Source organism: Chanodichthys erythropterus, chromosome 22 (assembly GCF_024489055.1).
Source record: "Chanodichthys erythropterus isolate Z2021 chromosome 22, ASM2448905v1, whole genome shotgun sequence".
Taxonomy (NCBI): Eukaryota; Metazoa; Chordata; class Actinopteri; order Cypriniformes; family Xenocyprididae; genus Chanodichthys; species Chanodichthys erythropterus.
This window is the reverse complement of record NC_090242.1, coordinates 15,036,296-15,053,041: the sequence shown is the minus strand read 5'-3', so window position 1 is coordinate 15,053,041 and position 16,746 is coordinate 15,036,296. Positions and strand designations below refer to the sequence as shown.

The 16,746-nt window shown below is 36.3% G+C and overlaps 1 protein-coding gene across 19 annotated transcripts in view; it reads left to right on the top strand.

The window, feature by feature from the left end:
• Positions 1-16,746, top strand: part of cast (calpastatin) — a 43,731-nt gene that overhangs the window by 2,603 nt on the left and 24,382 nt on the right. For 11 of the 19 annotated variants that reach the window (XM_067375019.1, XM_067375015.1, XM_067375030.1 and 8 more), the window contains exons 2-3: positions 332-385; positions 7,275-7,409. In XM_067375019.1, coding sequence (XP_067231120.1) covers positions 332-385; positions 7,275-7,409 — 189 coding nt within the window. Of the gene's footprint in view, positions 1-331; positions 386-7,274; positions 7,410-15,140; positions 15,295-16,746 lie in introns of those variants that run through there. The other 8 variants (XM_067375032.1, XM_067375031.1, XM_067375025.1 and 5 more) reach the window with 3 other exon arrangements.

The following is a 16,746-nucleotide window of genomic DNA, read 5'->3' as shown; positions in this document are numbered from 1 at the left end:
TTTACACACTGAAAAATACAATTTAAAATCAGTGTCAACTTACAGCTAATAAAATTAGTTTATTTATGTTCTAAAGTACGCTATTATAATCTAAAATTCAAGGAGAAATGACAGAAATTGTCAGGTTAAATGGGGAAAAAAAATCTAATATGTCAAAAATAGAATAGCCTTTCACTCAGTTGATGCTTTTGACTGTTCTGTAGGGTTATAATCCTCAGATAGACTGTTGATTATTCATCATATTGGGCGTAGTGACATGTTAAACCCTTAGGTTATTGTAAGTGTTGACAGGTCGCTAAATCACTTTTCTTTCTGTCTTTATTCTTTCTAGAATGGTAACACTTCATTACAAAAAGTCAGTGTTCCTCAGACCTCAAGATTCCAGGTAAGCCATTCACATTTAATATGTGTTGTTTTGAAATTATAATTCACATTAGAATATGCTCAAATATGTCCCATAGTCATGGAAAACTTGGAAATATCAGATTTTTAGAATGCTTTCCATGCAATGAAAGTCATGCAAATTAACAAAATCTAAAAAGTCAAGTTAATTTCTGTGTACAAATAGAGTTTTATCAATTTATAGGTATACTCATTGGCTTTAAATGGCACTTTGTGAGTGTGATGTCTATGAAATATTTTTTTTTATAATAATAATAAAAGGTCTGTATGACTGGGAAGAATAAAATCATGGAAATGTATTCAAATTGCTATATTAATGCAATTTTTGTATAGTCTGTCTTTAGGAAACCTGCATAATTCATTGATCAAGTATATACTTTTCATGCTTTGGTTTTTAATGTAGCATTGGCACCCTCTTGTGGACTATAATAGTCCTTGCCATCACAGCCTTGCACTTTAGCTATTACTGCTCCCAATCAGGCTAGTGTCACATATATAAACTGTATTTCTTCAAAGCCATGAATGTTTTATAACCCAGCTGTGCAATGTTTGCACATCCAGCCCATTAAATGTAAAACAACATTACTTTATGACACAATTCTCCATCTACTTCAGACAGAGAGTCGTACCCACAGAAACAACAGTGGAATGCATTTATGAATGTGTAGTGCATTAAATATATTGATTTTGTATAGCTATATGCTCTTGTTTGCTAGTACGTCCCTGGTCGGGCTGCAATGTTTCAATGTCCCGTGACAGTGTCGTGAAATGTTCTCAGGGACATTTTGTTACTATATATATATATATATATATATATAACCTGAAACTTATCAGGAGCTCCAGTTACAGGGGCACCGGGCATTGGACTGGTAACACCAGGGCCCGCTAAACTCAATATAATAAGGCATGATGTTAGCTTGTATATTATGATACAGGATAGTTTTAGGAGGATAGATTAAACAAACATGTATCACTGAGTGTTTCTCAAGATAACACAGCTGGTTTGACTCGCTCGGTAAGCTAGCAGAAGAAATGTTCAGGTGTGTCTGCAGGTGTCTGACATTATGGATGCCAGAGAATCTCATGCATAAACATGTGTGTTTTTTTTTTTTATCAGCTTAACCATTAATGACAATTAGTCGTCTTCTACCTTCAGGTGTTAATTTCAGTTTATGTTCTCATAGCTTGAGTCTAAGTGCTTCTGAAAGTTACAGGAAGGTATGTGGGTGTGTCGAACCTTTTGTTTTACAAAACTCTAGTGTTTTTGTGTGTTCATGTGTGCACAAATGCAGGATGTTCCTCTGCGAAAGGTCGAGACTCACTTGTTCCTTTATGTAATGAGTTAATGGAGGGACAGAAATCTCTTAGATTACATTAAAATATCTTTATTTGTGTTCCATAGATGAACAAAAGGGAAAGGAACGAGCAAGTCATTCATATATAGGACATCATTGCTTTAGTTTCTGGGTTTCTCATTTTGCATGTGCGCTATTCAAAAATCTGGGGTCAGTACGTTTTTAAAAAAGACTTTTAAATGTTTTATTGAAAGTCTCTTCTGCTCAACAAGACTGCATTTATTTAAAAAATACAATGAAAATAATAATGTTGTGAAATATTATTCTAATTTAAAATACATTTTAAAATGTAATTTATTCCTGTCATGACAAAGCTGAATTTTCAGCATCATTACTCTAGTCTTCTGTCAATACTTACGAATACGAATGAGATCATCCTACATTAGGTTTCAGGTTAAAAAAACTGACTGACCTCATAATTTAGATTTGACTTTAGTATAGTTTGACTGTGCCTGTTGTTATCTATTGCAGCGTTTGTGCATTTCTAAGTGGCCCTCTGGAAATAATTAGCCATGTGAGTTTATAATATCAGGTTCCTTTGGGCTTCTTTCTCAATCGACACTATGCGGATTGATGCTAAGCGTTTCAGTGTGCTGCTGTTGATTAATGCTTCATATGTCGAAATGAATCCCCCAGGAATGCAAGTCAACATCTCCAGTCAGGTGGTGTCTTTGAGAGTTGAGAGGATTGATATCTCTTAAAATTGAGCAATAAGGTAGGAGAGGTTGGGCTATATTTTGAATATACTACCTTGGAGAAGAAAAGGTTACATATTTGATTATTCTCAGAGTATAATTATACACAGAAAATAGAAGATTAGGATTTGTTTCTTTCATTGAAGCAACATGAAAACCTTGTTTTATGACAGCTTCTTCCCAACTGTTAAAGGAACACTCCACTTTTTTTTGAAAATAGGCTCATTTTCCAATTCCCCTAGAGTTAAACAGTTGAGTTTTACCGTTTTCGAATCCATTCAGCCGATCTCCGGTTCTGACGGTACCACTTTTAGCATAGCTTAGCATAGTTCATTGAATCTGATTAGACCGTTAGCATCGTGCTTAAAAATGACCAAAGAGTTTTGATATTTTTCCTATTTAAAACTTGACTCTTCTGTAGTTAAATCGTGTACTAAGACTGACGGAAAATAAAAAGTTATGATTTTCTAGGCTGATATGGCTAGGAACTATACTCTCATTCAGGCGTAATAATCAAGGAACTTTGCTGCCGTTCCATGGCTGCAGCAGCGCAATGATATTACGCAGCGCCCATGAGCCCCTGCTTGCACAGGGAACGTGCCTTGCAACCATGGAGACGTTTGTGAGAGACGCTGCGTGATATCATTGCACTGCTGCAGCCATGATACGGCAGCAAAGTTCCTTGATTATTACGCCGGAATGAGAGTATAGTTCCTAACCATATCAGCCTAGAAAATCGCAACTTTTCATTTTCTGTCGGTCTTAGTACACGATTTAACTACAGAAGAGTCAAGTTTTAAATAGGAAAAATATCAAAACTCTTTGGTCATTTTTAAGCGCGATGCTAACGGTCTAATCAGATTCAATGAACTATGCTAAATGCTAAAAGTAGTACCGCCAGAACCGGAGATCGGCTGAATGGATTCGAAAACGGTAAAACTCAACTGTTTAACTCTAGGGGAGTTGGAAAATGAGCCTATTTTCAAAAAAAGTGGAGTGTTCCTTTAACTTTCCAACTGGGAACTGAAAATCCCCTGCCACAGTAATGCTACAAGAATGAAATTTTGTTGTTTTTAGTCAGTTCAATTGAAATTATTAAGTTAAAATAACACTTTTCACATTTTTTTTACAACATTGCAGTCTACTTTGCTATACTTAAAGTGTTAGTTCACCCAAAAATAAAAATTCTGTCATCAGTTACTCATTCTCATGTCGTTCCAAACCCGTAAGACTTTTGTTCATCTCAACACAAATGAAGAGATTTGAATAAAATCTAAAAGCTTTCTGTCCCTCCATTGACAGTCTACACAACTACCGCTTTCACACTTCAAAAAGTTTATAAAGAGATCGTAAAACGAATCCATATAAATTAAGTGGTTTAGTCCAAATTTTCCAAAGAGACTTGATCGTTTTATATGATGAACAGATTTAATTTAAGCTTTTATTCACATAAACATTCATCAACTCATACATCAGATATGGTAATCAGAAGCTCAAGCATGTCTGCTTGACGTGCGAGAACCAATGAGGTTCGTTCTCATGTGTTACGCATCACGTTTTGAGCTACCGCAAGAACCAATGAGGTTTGTTCTTGCGCGTCAAGCAAATATCGTTGAGCTTCTGTTTATATTTGCTGATCAATGTTTATATGTGAATAAAAGCCTAAAGTCAATCTAATCATAGTGATCATTTTACTACAATTTGGACTGAACTACTCAATTCATATGGATTAGTTTTACGATCTCTTTATGAACTTTTTGAAACGTCAAAGTGTCAGTTGCGTAGCTGTCTATGGAGGGACAGAAAGCTCTCAGATTTCATTAAAGTATTTTCATTTGTGTTCTGAAGATAAAGTAAAGCCACTTTACTTACTTGATTGCTTGATTGCACAAGTTTCTGAAAGATTATTTAATTACTTTCAGGTAGTGAATTGACTCCAAATAGAGTTTGTAGGTAAGCCAATTTCTCATGGTAAAAAAAATGTCAAAGCTCTTTGACACAGATTGGCTGTCTTTTGACACAGTTGTCTAACACGCATAACTGCATGTCCACATCTGACTGAACTTGAGATGTCAGTTGGAAATTATGGAGGATCACACCCAAGTCTATCTCACTGAACAGGCATGCTTTGTTCTCAGCATTTGGGGTGGATAGCTGCACACCGTGTTTTGGCATTTGAGGGGAATGTTTCATAAGAGCAAGTCACTGATTTCGCTGATTGCACATTTAAAACATTGCACTGATGATTGAGAAGCTCTTGCGAGACACTAAATGTAAAGATATCATGTTTCCTTCCCTTGAAATGTGACTTCTTGCTGGTTACACATGCTGAGTAGGAGTATTTCTTGGGAATTGTTTGGCTAGCATGCTTTAGATTAGTTATACTTGGCAGCGGACACACTAATAAAGCACAGGAAGTCTGGCCCTGACCCTTGCGTTCGTACACTCACGTTTTGTCACATATAGTCCTGCCACTATGTATTATAAGTCAGAGCACCTTTGTTCCAATTATTTTGTACTTTGTTTCATTTGTTGGTTCAGGAATTTTAGTGTCTATATGCACGTCTTTCAAATGCACCATAAAAACAGCCATAAATGTTTACCTTTGGATCATAACGTGTGAACATGGAAACATACGCCCTGGATATCCCTGCTTTAAGGCAAGACACTACAGGCAAAATCATTTTTAATTTGCAGTAGTCAATTTTGGGCTATTTGGCTTTTAATAACGTGTTTTTTTTTCAGACAAAAACAGAAAACAGAAAAGACACATTTATGTGTTTATTGTTTTTCGCTTGATCTGTCTATAGATTACATATATTTAAAAGACATTTTATTCCTATTCTGAAGGTTTTTTTGTAGAGTTTTTTTGTGCTGTAGGCAGTTTTTCCCCCCAAATCGGTAGAGTGATAAAAAGAGATCCCTTCTGTAAAAACCTTTGACTATATATTACATGTCAACAAAATAAAACAAGAATTTTTAACCTGGTTTTATCCAATATTCAGATTTTTGTTCTGGAAATGTATGCAAATTAGTACATATTTAATTATTAATGCACCATTTGCATATTTAAAATTGTTTACAATAATTATATTTCAGAAATAAAATGTTTGCAAATGTACACTCTAAAAAATGTTTGGTTAAAAACAACCCAAGTTGGGTTGAAAACCCAGCAATTGGGTTGTTTTAACCCAGTGGTTGGGTTAAATGTTTGCCCAACGTGCTGGGTAGTTTTATTTAACCCAACTACACTCTAAAAAATGCTGGGTTAAAAACAACCCAAGTTGGGTTGGAAATGGACAAACCCAGCAATTTGGTTGTTTTAACCCAGCGGTAGGATTAAATGTTTGCCCAACCTGCTGGGTAGTTTTATTTAACTCAACTATTGTTTAAAAATTACTGTATTGCTTAATTAAAATTAACCCAAAGTATGTTGGAAATGAACATTTAGTAATGTTCAATGAATAATTATTAAACAATAAACATTTATTAAATTGCTTATTAATAAATTTATATTAATAAACTATTAAATTTATATTAATAAAATATTAAAGCTTATTAATAAACATTCACCTTTTGTCTATTATTGTTGCCTCTAATTGCATCTGGTTTTTAATTTCCCAACTATTTTGGGTTCATTTTAAGCTAGCCATATAGCAATTTTTAAACAATAGTTGGTTTAAATAAAACTACCCAGCAGGTTGGGCAAACATTTAACCCAACCACTGGGTTAAAACAACCCAATCGCTGGGTTTGTCCATTTTCAACCCAACTTGGGTTGTTTTTAACCCAGCATTTTTTAGAGTGTACTGACTAAAAATGACTATATGGCTGGCTTAAAATGAATCCAAAATAGGTGAGAAATTAAAAAACAGACACATAATTACTAGAGGCAACAATAATAATCAAAAGGTGTACATTTATTAATAACACTCTTAAAAATGCTGGGTTAAAAACAACCCAAGTTGGGATGAAAATGGACAAACCCAGCGATTGGGTTGTTTAACCCGGCAGTTGGGTTAAATGTTTGCCCAACCTGTTGGGTAGTTTTATTTAAACCAACTATTGTTTGAAAATGACTATATGGCTGACTTAAAATGAATCTTAAATGAAATTAAAATGTTAATTTATTAAACATATTAATAAATGTTAATTTTCAAGATATTTTGGGTTCATTTTAAGTAAGCAATACAGTAATTTTTAAACAATAGGTTGGGCAAACATTTAACCCAACTGCTGGGTTAAAAGAACCCAATCGCTGGGTTTGTCCATTTTCAACCCAACTTGGGTTGTTTTTAACCCAACATTTTTTAGAGTGAAGCAATTTAATAAATGTTTATTGTTTATTATTCATTATCTTATTAATAAATGCTCATTTATTAAACATATTAATAAATGTTAATTTCCAGCATATTTTGGGTTCATTTTAAGCAAGCAATACAGTATTTTTTATACAACAGTTGAGTTAAATAAAACTACCCAGCACGTTGGGTAAACATTTAACCCAACCACTGGGTTAAAACAACCCAATTGCTGGGTTTGTCCAACTTGGGTTGTTTTTAACCCAGCATTTTTTAGAGTGTAATCAATCAAACTGGGTAAGAATGATAATATCTATTAGGTAATTTTTTTACCCTATTCACTTGCCTTGAAAGTGTATCTGACTTCTCAGTCAGGCGGTATAAATTCCATGTTTCCATGTTTAGTCATTCCTCCTCCTTCCCTGAGCCTGCCTCTAGAAAGTGCCCTAGCCACACCCCTCTTTACCCTGACCACTCCCCTGACCCCTCCCCCTGCTCCCTGTGCTTGGAACATGCTGTAGCTCAGACAGCAGACACAGCAGAGCCACAGAGACGCCGCCACACACTCAGCACCGGTAGACATGGGCCAGATTATCAGCTGGATCCGCGGCACACAGGACCAACCGGCCCTGCAGGACGTCGCTGTAGAGCAACAGGTGCTGCTTACTGGATATAATCATATTGAGGTCTCAGAGAGTACCGTGCCTGCATGGTTTTGCTTAAGTGGGTTTGAGTTGCAGTGACTGACTTGACATTGTGAGGATTTGATCATGTGCTTTTAAACTTTGCTTGAGTTTTTGTTTGGTGTAAGTGTTCTGGTCAGCAGGTCTTGGCTTTGGTCCCACAGCAACCCTCTAAGGGAGGAGGAGTTCTGGAATGTGTGGGGAATGCCAGGAAATGTTAGGAAAAAGTGTGCTTTTAGCACTTTAATAAAGCTTCAGCTTCACCAAGGACTTTCAGTCTCTGTTATCTGTTTTACTGGCAACGTTATGACAAATCCAGATGTTGCAATGCGCAGTAGTTGTTTAATGATAGCATTTCTGGGTGTGTTTCACTGTGATTCATTAGACTGTTGGTGATTATATGTTTTTTGCAGAATTTGCAATGATGAAGTTAATTCATAATACCTCTGGTTTGCTTTATTAATCGAAACTATTTCACCTGATATTGCCTTATTTGGTTTTGACTTTTGCATCTGATATTTTAACCTATTAATTTTCCTACTATGTCAGTCATGTCATTAATATCACCAGTTTTCTTCCTGCAACCTAAAACTGGTGTTATGCAGACATCATGGGTAGCTGTGTCATTTTGAGCATGAGCAGAGCTCTCTGACATGGCTGATGTTGGCCAATAGGCATTTATCCAAGTGCTGCACATTCCCACAGTGCAACATGCCAGCCTGGTTAAGCATCAGCTATACTGACGTTAATGGCCCGAAGGAAGACACTTGCTCACTTTCACTGTGAAGAACGTGCATTGTTAATTTACATATAAATATTTTAAAATGCAACCAAATAATGATGAGTTGTGAGTTGCGTATAGTGCATTATTTCAGTTACCCAGATTATTATTTATTTTAACCTAAGATATTTTTCATGAAATTCGAGGGTTTCTGAACCACACATTACACCTTTTGAGGTCCAGAAAGGTACTAAAGACATAGTTAAAATAGTTAATGTGACTACACTGCTTCAACCTTAATGTTATGAAGCAACAATCAAGACATTACAGATTTTTAAATTTATCAGTATCTGTCATGATTGGGTAGGGAAACACCCATATGAAAATTTTGTCCGATACCGATAATACTGATAATTTGAAAGCCAATAACCAATAAATTGGCCGATAAATCAAAATCAAAATTTTAATATCAGTTTTGAGAGCCTAATTACAAAAACAGCAATCTCACCATTAAAAGCCATGTCTCAAGCACACATTATAATGTTCTCATTATAATATTATGTAGCTTATATGATAGACTTGCGCTGTACTTTGTCAAGTCAAGTCACCTTTATTTATATAGTGCTTTTTACAATGCAGATTGTGTCAAAGCAGCTTTACAGTGATAACTGGTATATAATTAACTTTGTAAATAACTTTATAAATATGGTATATAAATATCTTTGCGCTGTATTTTCATTTTTGAAGTGATTTCAATTATATTTCAAGCAATTCGAAACCTTAATGGCGGACAGTGAGCATCTGAAGTATCTTAAGTAATTAATCTCTAAAAACAAATAATTTAATAACACACTATAAAAAATGCTGGGTTGTTTCAACCCAAATTTGGGTCAAATATGGACAAACCCAACTGTTGGGTTAAAAAATGCATTAAAAAATTTAACCCAATGGTTGGGTTTGTCCATTTTTGACCCAAACTTGGGTTGAAACAACCCAGCATTTTTTAGAGTGCATGGTTAGATGTATTCTATAGCAAATCTCTCTCTCTTGTATAAATAAAAAAATATCAAATTAAGGCTAGAAATACACTGTTCTGTGTTAGGGTATTTTAAGCACTAATTCTATTGTTAAGTGAGTTCAGTGTATTGTAACAGGGTATTGATCTACAGTGGTTTGTGTGCTCAGTTAGCTGCGCACTATTGATCTGAACAGCTAGAGGAACGTGTTCCGACAGCATGTAGTTCCAATAGCACACAACTATTTCTATTTCTGTATGTTTGGGTGCCCACATGTGCATAGGTGTATTTGCGGACTCAGCAGCTAATGTCGGGTATTTAAAGCATGAGATGGTATTTTTGTACCCCAGGTTGTCTCGGAGATGGACTGTCAGATTTATCAGCTGTTGATCCAATACAGAATAATACTGCCTGAATGCAAACAATTCCCTGCCATTTCCTGCGCTTCTTGTATTTACACTCTAAAAAATGCTGGGTTAAAAACAACCCAAGTTGGGTTGAAAATGGACAAACCCAGCGATTGGGTTGTTTTAACCTAGCAGTTGGGTTAAATGTTTGCCCAACCTGCTGGGTAGTTTTACTTAACTCAACTATTGTTTAAAAATTACAGTATTGCTTACTTAAAATGAACCCAAAATATCTTGAAAATTAACATTTATTAATAAGTTTAATAAATTAACATTTTAATTTCATTTTAGATTCATTTTAAGTCAGCCATATAGTCATTTTCAAACAATAGTTGGGTTAAATAAAACTACCCAGCAGGTTGGGCAAACATTTAACCCAACAGTCGGGTTAAAACAACCCAATCGCTGGGTTTGTCCATTTTTCAACCCAACTTGTTGTTTTTAACCTAGAGTGTAGGTTGTGTTTTTGCTGTCGATTTTGTAGAGGTTAAACATCGGGCCTGGAAGGTTCAAATTTTGAATGCCCTTGAGCCCATATGTGGATCTCACATGTTCTGAGAATGATCAGATGCTGAATCAAAAAACATTACTGTGTTCATTGCCTAACCATCATGCAAGGATGATGTCATCATGAGCTATGCACACTTGTGCAACAAGAGCTCTCTTCTTTTACTTTTCACCAAAGCTCTGACCCAAATCCGAGTGAGCTTCCTCCCTAGGCAACATTTTAAGGCATCATAAGTGTGTTAGACAGCGTCTTACAAGATAACTAATTTTGGCAAAATTTTAATACATCATTACATGTATCATATGTGAATTAACAAACCCTAACAAATCAAAGAATGTAGCACAAGAGTAAAAACATGCTCATGACAGTTAAAAGAAATTAATTCAAATTTCTCTAATTATCTAATCTAATTATGTATTTTTTATGTATATCTTTACACAGTTTGTTTGGCACATTGCTTCCTAAGTAGCAGATAGCTGCCTATGTAGGCCGTAGACAACAAGGCAGCTCAGCTCACTAGATTTTGGAACAGAGCTTAAAATTTTGTTACCATACAGCCCTTATTCATGAAGACAGACAACAAACTGGCTCCAGATGCCCACTGACTTTTGGACTGAAACTCTGTCAACAAACCTCATGCAGAGCAAACTACTAAATATAGACACAGCTGCAGCATAGAACGTCAGGAATACCTTTGGTTTCAAAGTCAGTAATACTCATACTTTTTAGAGAAGGTGAAAAGCTGAAAGAGAAAGCTAGATACAGTGATGTTGTCAGATTTGGTGTTTTAGAAAGATTACCATTTGGGGGCGTATATTCACCACACCATCTAAGTGAGATTTGGATGTTACACTAAAAATGCTGGGTTAGAAACAACCCAAGTTGGGTTGAAAATGGACAAACTCAGCAATTGGGTTAAATGTTTGCCCAACCTGCTGGGAAGCTTTAACTCAACTGTTGTTTAAAAAAAAATACTGTATTCTTTGCTTAAAATGAACCCAAAGTATGTTAGAAATTAACATTTATTAATATGTTTTATAAAATGAACATTTACTAGTTTAATGAATAATAATTAAACAATTAACATTTATTAAATTGCTTATTAATAAATGTTCTCCTTTTGATTATTATTGTTGCCTCTAGTAATGATGTGTCTGATTTTTGATTTCCAACCTATTTTGGGTTCATTTTAAGCCAGCCATATATAGTAATTTTTAAACAGTAGTTGGGCTAAATAAAACTACCCAGCATATTGGGCAAACATTTAACCCAACCGCTGGATTTGTCTATTTTCAACCCAACTTGGGTTGTTTTTAACCCAGCATTTTTTAGAGAGTATGTTTTATTTATTTATTTATTTATTTTATTTTTTGTTTTTGTTTGTTGCGAGCAAACAATGCATCATAATGTGCTGACTCAATCATATTGCACCCGAGGGTTATTTCCTCATCAGTGTCACACCTTGTGTTTTCTTTAGAGCTTTGAGTCAATTGTGTTTATATGTTTAAATGCGCATGTAGGTAATACTGTGATTATTAAATTAAACTTCTTAGTGTACATTTGGGGCTGTGTCTTCTCTCAGAAAGCCTTAGTTAAGTAAAAGGAAAAGCATTACCTATAGTATATCTTAAAGACCGCATGAAATCAAAATGTGAGTTGTGTGGTCAGAGATGGACCATTCGCTTTGAAGCTTTTTATATGTGAGTGGTCTCCTAAAATACGACAAAATTAACTTTTAGGAAGATACATGCATATCATTTCCCTTTTACAGAGAAAACAGACCTAAAATAGATCTTGAAGACTATTTGCTATTTTCATGAGCTGCAAAATGGGAAAGCCCTTTTATAATATCCTTCCCAATCTGTTTTAAATGAAAACAATGTCACAGGACAGAAAACTGCACTTTCATGAGGTTTCTATGATAAAATCTATAATTATTGCTACAGGATCAGAATGAAAGCACAGCAATTATCATGGAAATGATGTTTTAATTTCCATTGAGATGAATGGGAATGCTAACAGATAACTGTCTTCAGCTATATTAGAATTCAAGGGCCGCTCAAACAAACAGAGCAGTGTTTTATTAGAGCGACCTCAAAGTTGTGTAGAGCATTTACAGAGCCTGGTTTGTTTTCGAATGTTTTCTATTCAGATTGTCAGTTCTGAGCCTGCAGAACTTGAATTGCATATACATAGACACTGAAAGTCATTCTTTGGTCTTCTGAGATTCATTCCTAGATTTTGTCACGTCACCTCTTGACCTCTACTCGAGGGTGGGGATCAGTGCTGATGACAGACTCATTTATTAACAGATAAGACTTGCTATGCAACACTCCTGTTTAGTCACTCTCTTGTCCTGCTGTAGCTTGCTTCATGTTCGTCACGATCTTTTAAAAAAACACATTTCCAGATCATTCATTTGGGAATCATCACATTACAGAAGTAAAATGGGTTGGAAACAACAATTTGTGTTGACTTTAATCAGATGGATGGTAACGAAATCTGACTTGGTTGTTTTAGTTGTTCTGTGAGGGGACGAATCTGTTGCATTTGGTTAGTGGGTCTTTCCTGTTTTCCTTATTTGGTTTCATTCAAAGGTCCCCTGCCTCAGAAGTGGCTCTGTGGAATGTAACTGCATTCCAGCATGCACATGACAACAAATATAGAAATTTGGGTGCTTGTTGGATTGTATTGTGTTTCGTGATAAGTGCGATTTGCACCTGAATATCTCCACCCAGCTGCACCCATTACTGTGAACGACGTGTGAGCTTTTTCACATGGATGAAAGCTTTATGTGGGATTGTGCAAGCAAGTTGTGCAAAATATATACAGTGGAAAAAGTGTAGTAATACCACAATATTGGGGTATGACCGTAGCTGTTCTGCATATAAATGCCCGTGGCACTGTTCCGCTGTAGTACAGCCTGTAAGACCAGCCTGTGTCACTGGCCTCTCCCTCCAATTTCCTGCCTAGCTGTACCTTCCCTGCATCATGCATGCTTATTTTAAATCGTAATAATATTTTACAATATACTGTTTTTATTGTATTTCTAATCAAATAAATGCATTCTGATGAACATAAGAGACTTCTTTCTCACACACACACACACACACACACACATTTGTATATATGGTTTACGGAGACTCTCCATACACGCAATGGTTTTTATACTGTACAAACTGTACATTCTATCCCCCTACACTATACCAAAGACTTTAGAATAACACAAGACATGTCACTCGTATTGTTTTGAATGGGAGAAAGTGTAACGCGCAATATGGCGGAATAAGTCCCGCCTTCTAAATAAGAGCCAATTGTCGACTGGTAAAGTCATCGCGTCACTGCAGGGGCCGTTATAAATGCCGGTTTCTATAGAAACAGTCAGACGCGCGCCTCTGATACATGGCAGAAGAGACGCGCATTTAGGTCTGCACATGCGCATTAGCTTGATCCAGCCTAAAAAATACAGTTTTTTGTCATGATTCGAGCGTTTGGATAAAACATTTATAAGACAGCTGTTGTCAGATTTCATTGGTGATTTCAAATATGAAATGTAATCGTAAGGTTGGCTAACAGTTTTGGAGAATTTGATGTTTCCCCATTCAAAGAGATAGGGCATGATGCCCAGGATGCCCGAGAGGCGTTTCAAAGATGGCCGCAGAGTGAAATGACTTGTCTTAAAGGGACTTTGACTATACCCCTACCTCTAAACCTAACCATCACAGGAAACATGCATTTTTTTAATAAAAAAAAACAAAACACAACACTGTTTGGTATGTTTTTTAAGCCATTTGGTTTACGAGGACAAAGGAAGTGTGACCATGTTTACGTTGTAATACCCATGTTGTAAAACACATTTTTTTGTCCTCATAAACCATGTATACAAGAATACACACACACACACATATATGTCCAGTATAATGAGCCTCAAAACAAGCAACATAATCTAGCTCAATTAGATTTATTAAAAATAATTTTACTCGCTTATTAAGTGATTGGAATGAAACTGTGTGTGTTTATGTAAGCGTGTACATGTACTCATCCAATTATCTTGTTGTTTTCAAGTCTTTCTTCTGCTGATTGCTCAGTCAAATCTCTGTGCTTTTTTAACTTCTTCCCAGATAGAAGAGGTCATATTTATCACGTTGAACCATTACACATCCACCTATTTTTGTCAGAGGAAAAAATTCATAATATTTTTCAATTGTTTCATAGTTTTCTCATTTATCAACTTGAGGTTTAACTTTGCCTGATTTGTGCACCAGAGGGCGCTCTTCCACTATAAAAGTTGGCTGGTTTTGCCCGGTTTGGGGATTGTAAACAAAATGGCATCTGAACAAACAAGTCAGATTATTCTTTTGTTTTACCAGTAGGTGGGTATATGAGGGCAGCGAGTCAAAGTCTGCAGTGGCTACGCATCTATGCTGTGTTCCTCTTACATAAGCACTGGCACCAATTCTGCACCAAGTCTGAGCTTCCGTTTAAGCAGGGCTCATGACTCACCCATTTGTTTTTTATTCTCTGTCTTTGCTTTCTGCTGTGCATTAACTCATTTCTCTCTTCCTTTCTCTCTATCACGCTTTGATTATTTTCCATCTTCTGGGTGTGGTGGATTGACACGCATGTGATGCTTTTCTCTCTTTCTCTGGGCTGATGGTAGGTTGTGCAGTTCAGATTCCTGAGCAGTGAGTGTACCAGACACACCCTGCCTGACAGACATGTACTGGAAGGTTTGTGCCTGCACTGCGTCTTTTTCTCCACCAGCCCATACAGAAATGTGTACAACAGCTTATCAGTCCAAACTCAGCCAGACCCCCTTCAAACCAATGCAGTCGGCCTATCTTTGAAACCCATAACCACCACCCCAACTCCAACTTCCTTAGTTGTATGGAAACAGTCTTGTGTTTACTTTTCCTGGCTCGCTGTGCAGATAGGCGGAACTCTGCCTCTCTCGACCAATCAGGACACTTCTACAATGCATCATGAGTTATAGGGAGGGGATTCAGCTTTTGAAGTGCTGGGGTGGGAGGGGTTTGAGGCTTCTGGCTTCACTGCTGGGCGTGTTTCTGTTAGTATGTGCGTGTATGTGTGCATGAGGGATATATTTTTTATATTTCAGACCGAGTGAATTTGAAGTGACTCTCTTTTAGATTGGATTATACAGACGAAAGTGAAACAGGACACTCTCTTGGTTTTGTTACAGATGGTATGTATCAATAGATCTTGCATTTCTGTCTGTGGTTTCCTGTCAATGTACCTGACTATAGCTGAAGATTCTGCCAACTGTGCGGCAGTTCGTGGAAATTATTACTATGCTTTTGGCACGAACGTGACTGCGCTTGTTTCATTGTCGTCTGATAGATTAAAAAGGCCTCAGTGCATTTTTAACTACATATCTGAACAGATTTTAAATTGTGCAATCTAAAAGGAAATTGTAGAAAAAGCTGGTTTGGTTATTAAGTTGGTTACTTTAGTTTTGTTTATTGCATTGGTTTACAGTTTAGAAGGTTTTAAGTTTTTGGTAAGCAAGCTGTACACGTCAGAACTAGCTGTCTGTCACAATGCTCACATTTTTTAGATGTTTATGACATCATATTGCCATTTTCATACTTTGTAACCTTCCATTTTGACTTATGCTCATGGCAGAAGGTAATATTTCATGTCTGGAAGCATAGCTGGATAATTAATTCATTTCATAATGGGCTTACAACAAGCATACACCCTGTCTGATTAGTTACAGATTCTGGTTGAAGGTGACAACCAGAATCTAGCATAGACTTGCTAAATTTACTCTGGTCAGGGTTGCCAGGTCTTCACAAGAAAAATAGCCCAAAGGCCAGTCAGAAGTAGCCAATGCTATTTTCTCTGTTGGGCGGCCGAATTCTCCATTGAAATTGTACGTCTGGGCGGTGTTTTGAGGGCGTTGGAGCACCGAAATCATACGTATGGGGGTGAAAATCAACCCCCAACCCACTGCAAAAGCTTAAAAGTAGCCAAATTCAGCAACACTGACTCTGATGCCATCATGGTCAAACTGTTGTGAAAATCTGTATGCTTTTACACAGTCAAATATGCCCATGCTGTAAACTTTAAATGTTTTAAAATATGAATCAATGGCCACAGGCTTACAAGAACACAGTGACGCCATCTACAAAACAGGTTGAACGCCATTTGTGTTGATTTTTTTCTTCGGTTTTGCTATATGTATACCATTTATGAACACCTATAGCCTTATACCTTGCTGCTGGCCATTTAGTACATACTTGACTGCTTGCAAGTAGCAACTTGAAGGCATTTTCCAAATCCAGGATGTTACCTCATTATGGCATTTGTAGTATAAAAGCTAACATTTAAGTCACAAGTCTTGCATAATTTATCATATTTGTGTAAACCACTTCTTTGGTCCCAGAATTGACTGTAGTCACTTTACTAGTTAATCTCGAAATGCAATCTGCCCTGTGTCATGCTAATCTGTGTGCTGCTGAACCTCTCATTATACCAGTAGAACCTGCCATTCTTAAACATCAATGGTAACATCATATTGTCATCATTGTTATGTGGTCAAAATACAGAAATGTTGTCGTCATAGTAGTTGATTCATTTTGACTGAGAAACACAGCAAATATGTCATACAGTGGATTAATTCTCTGAAACCACA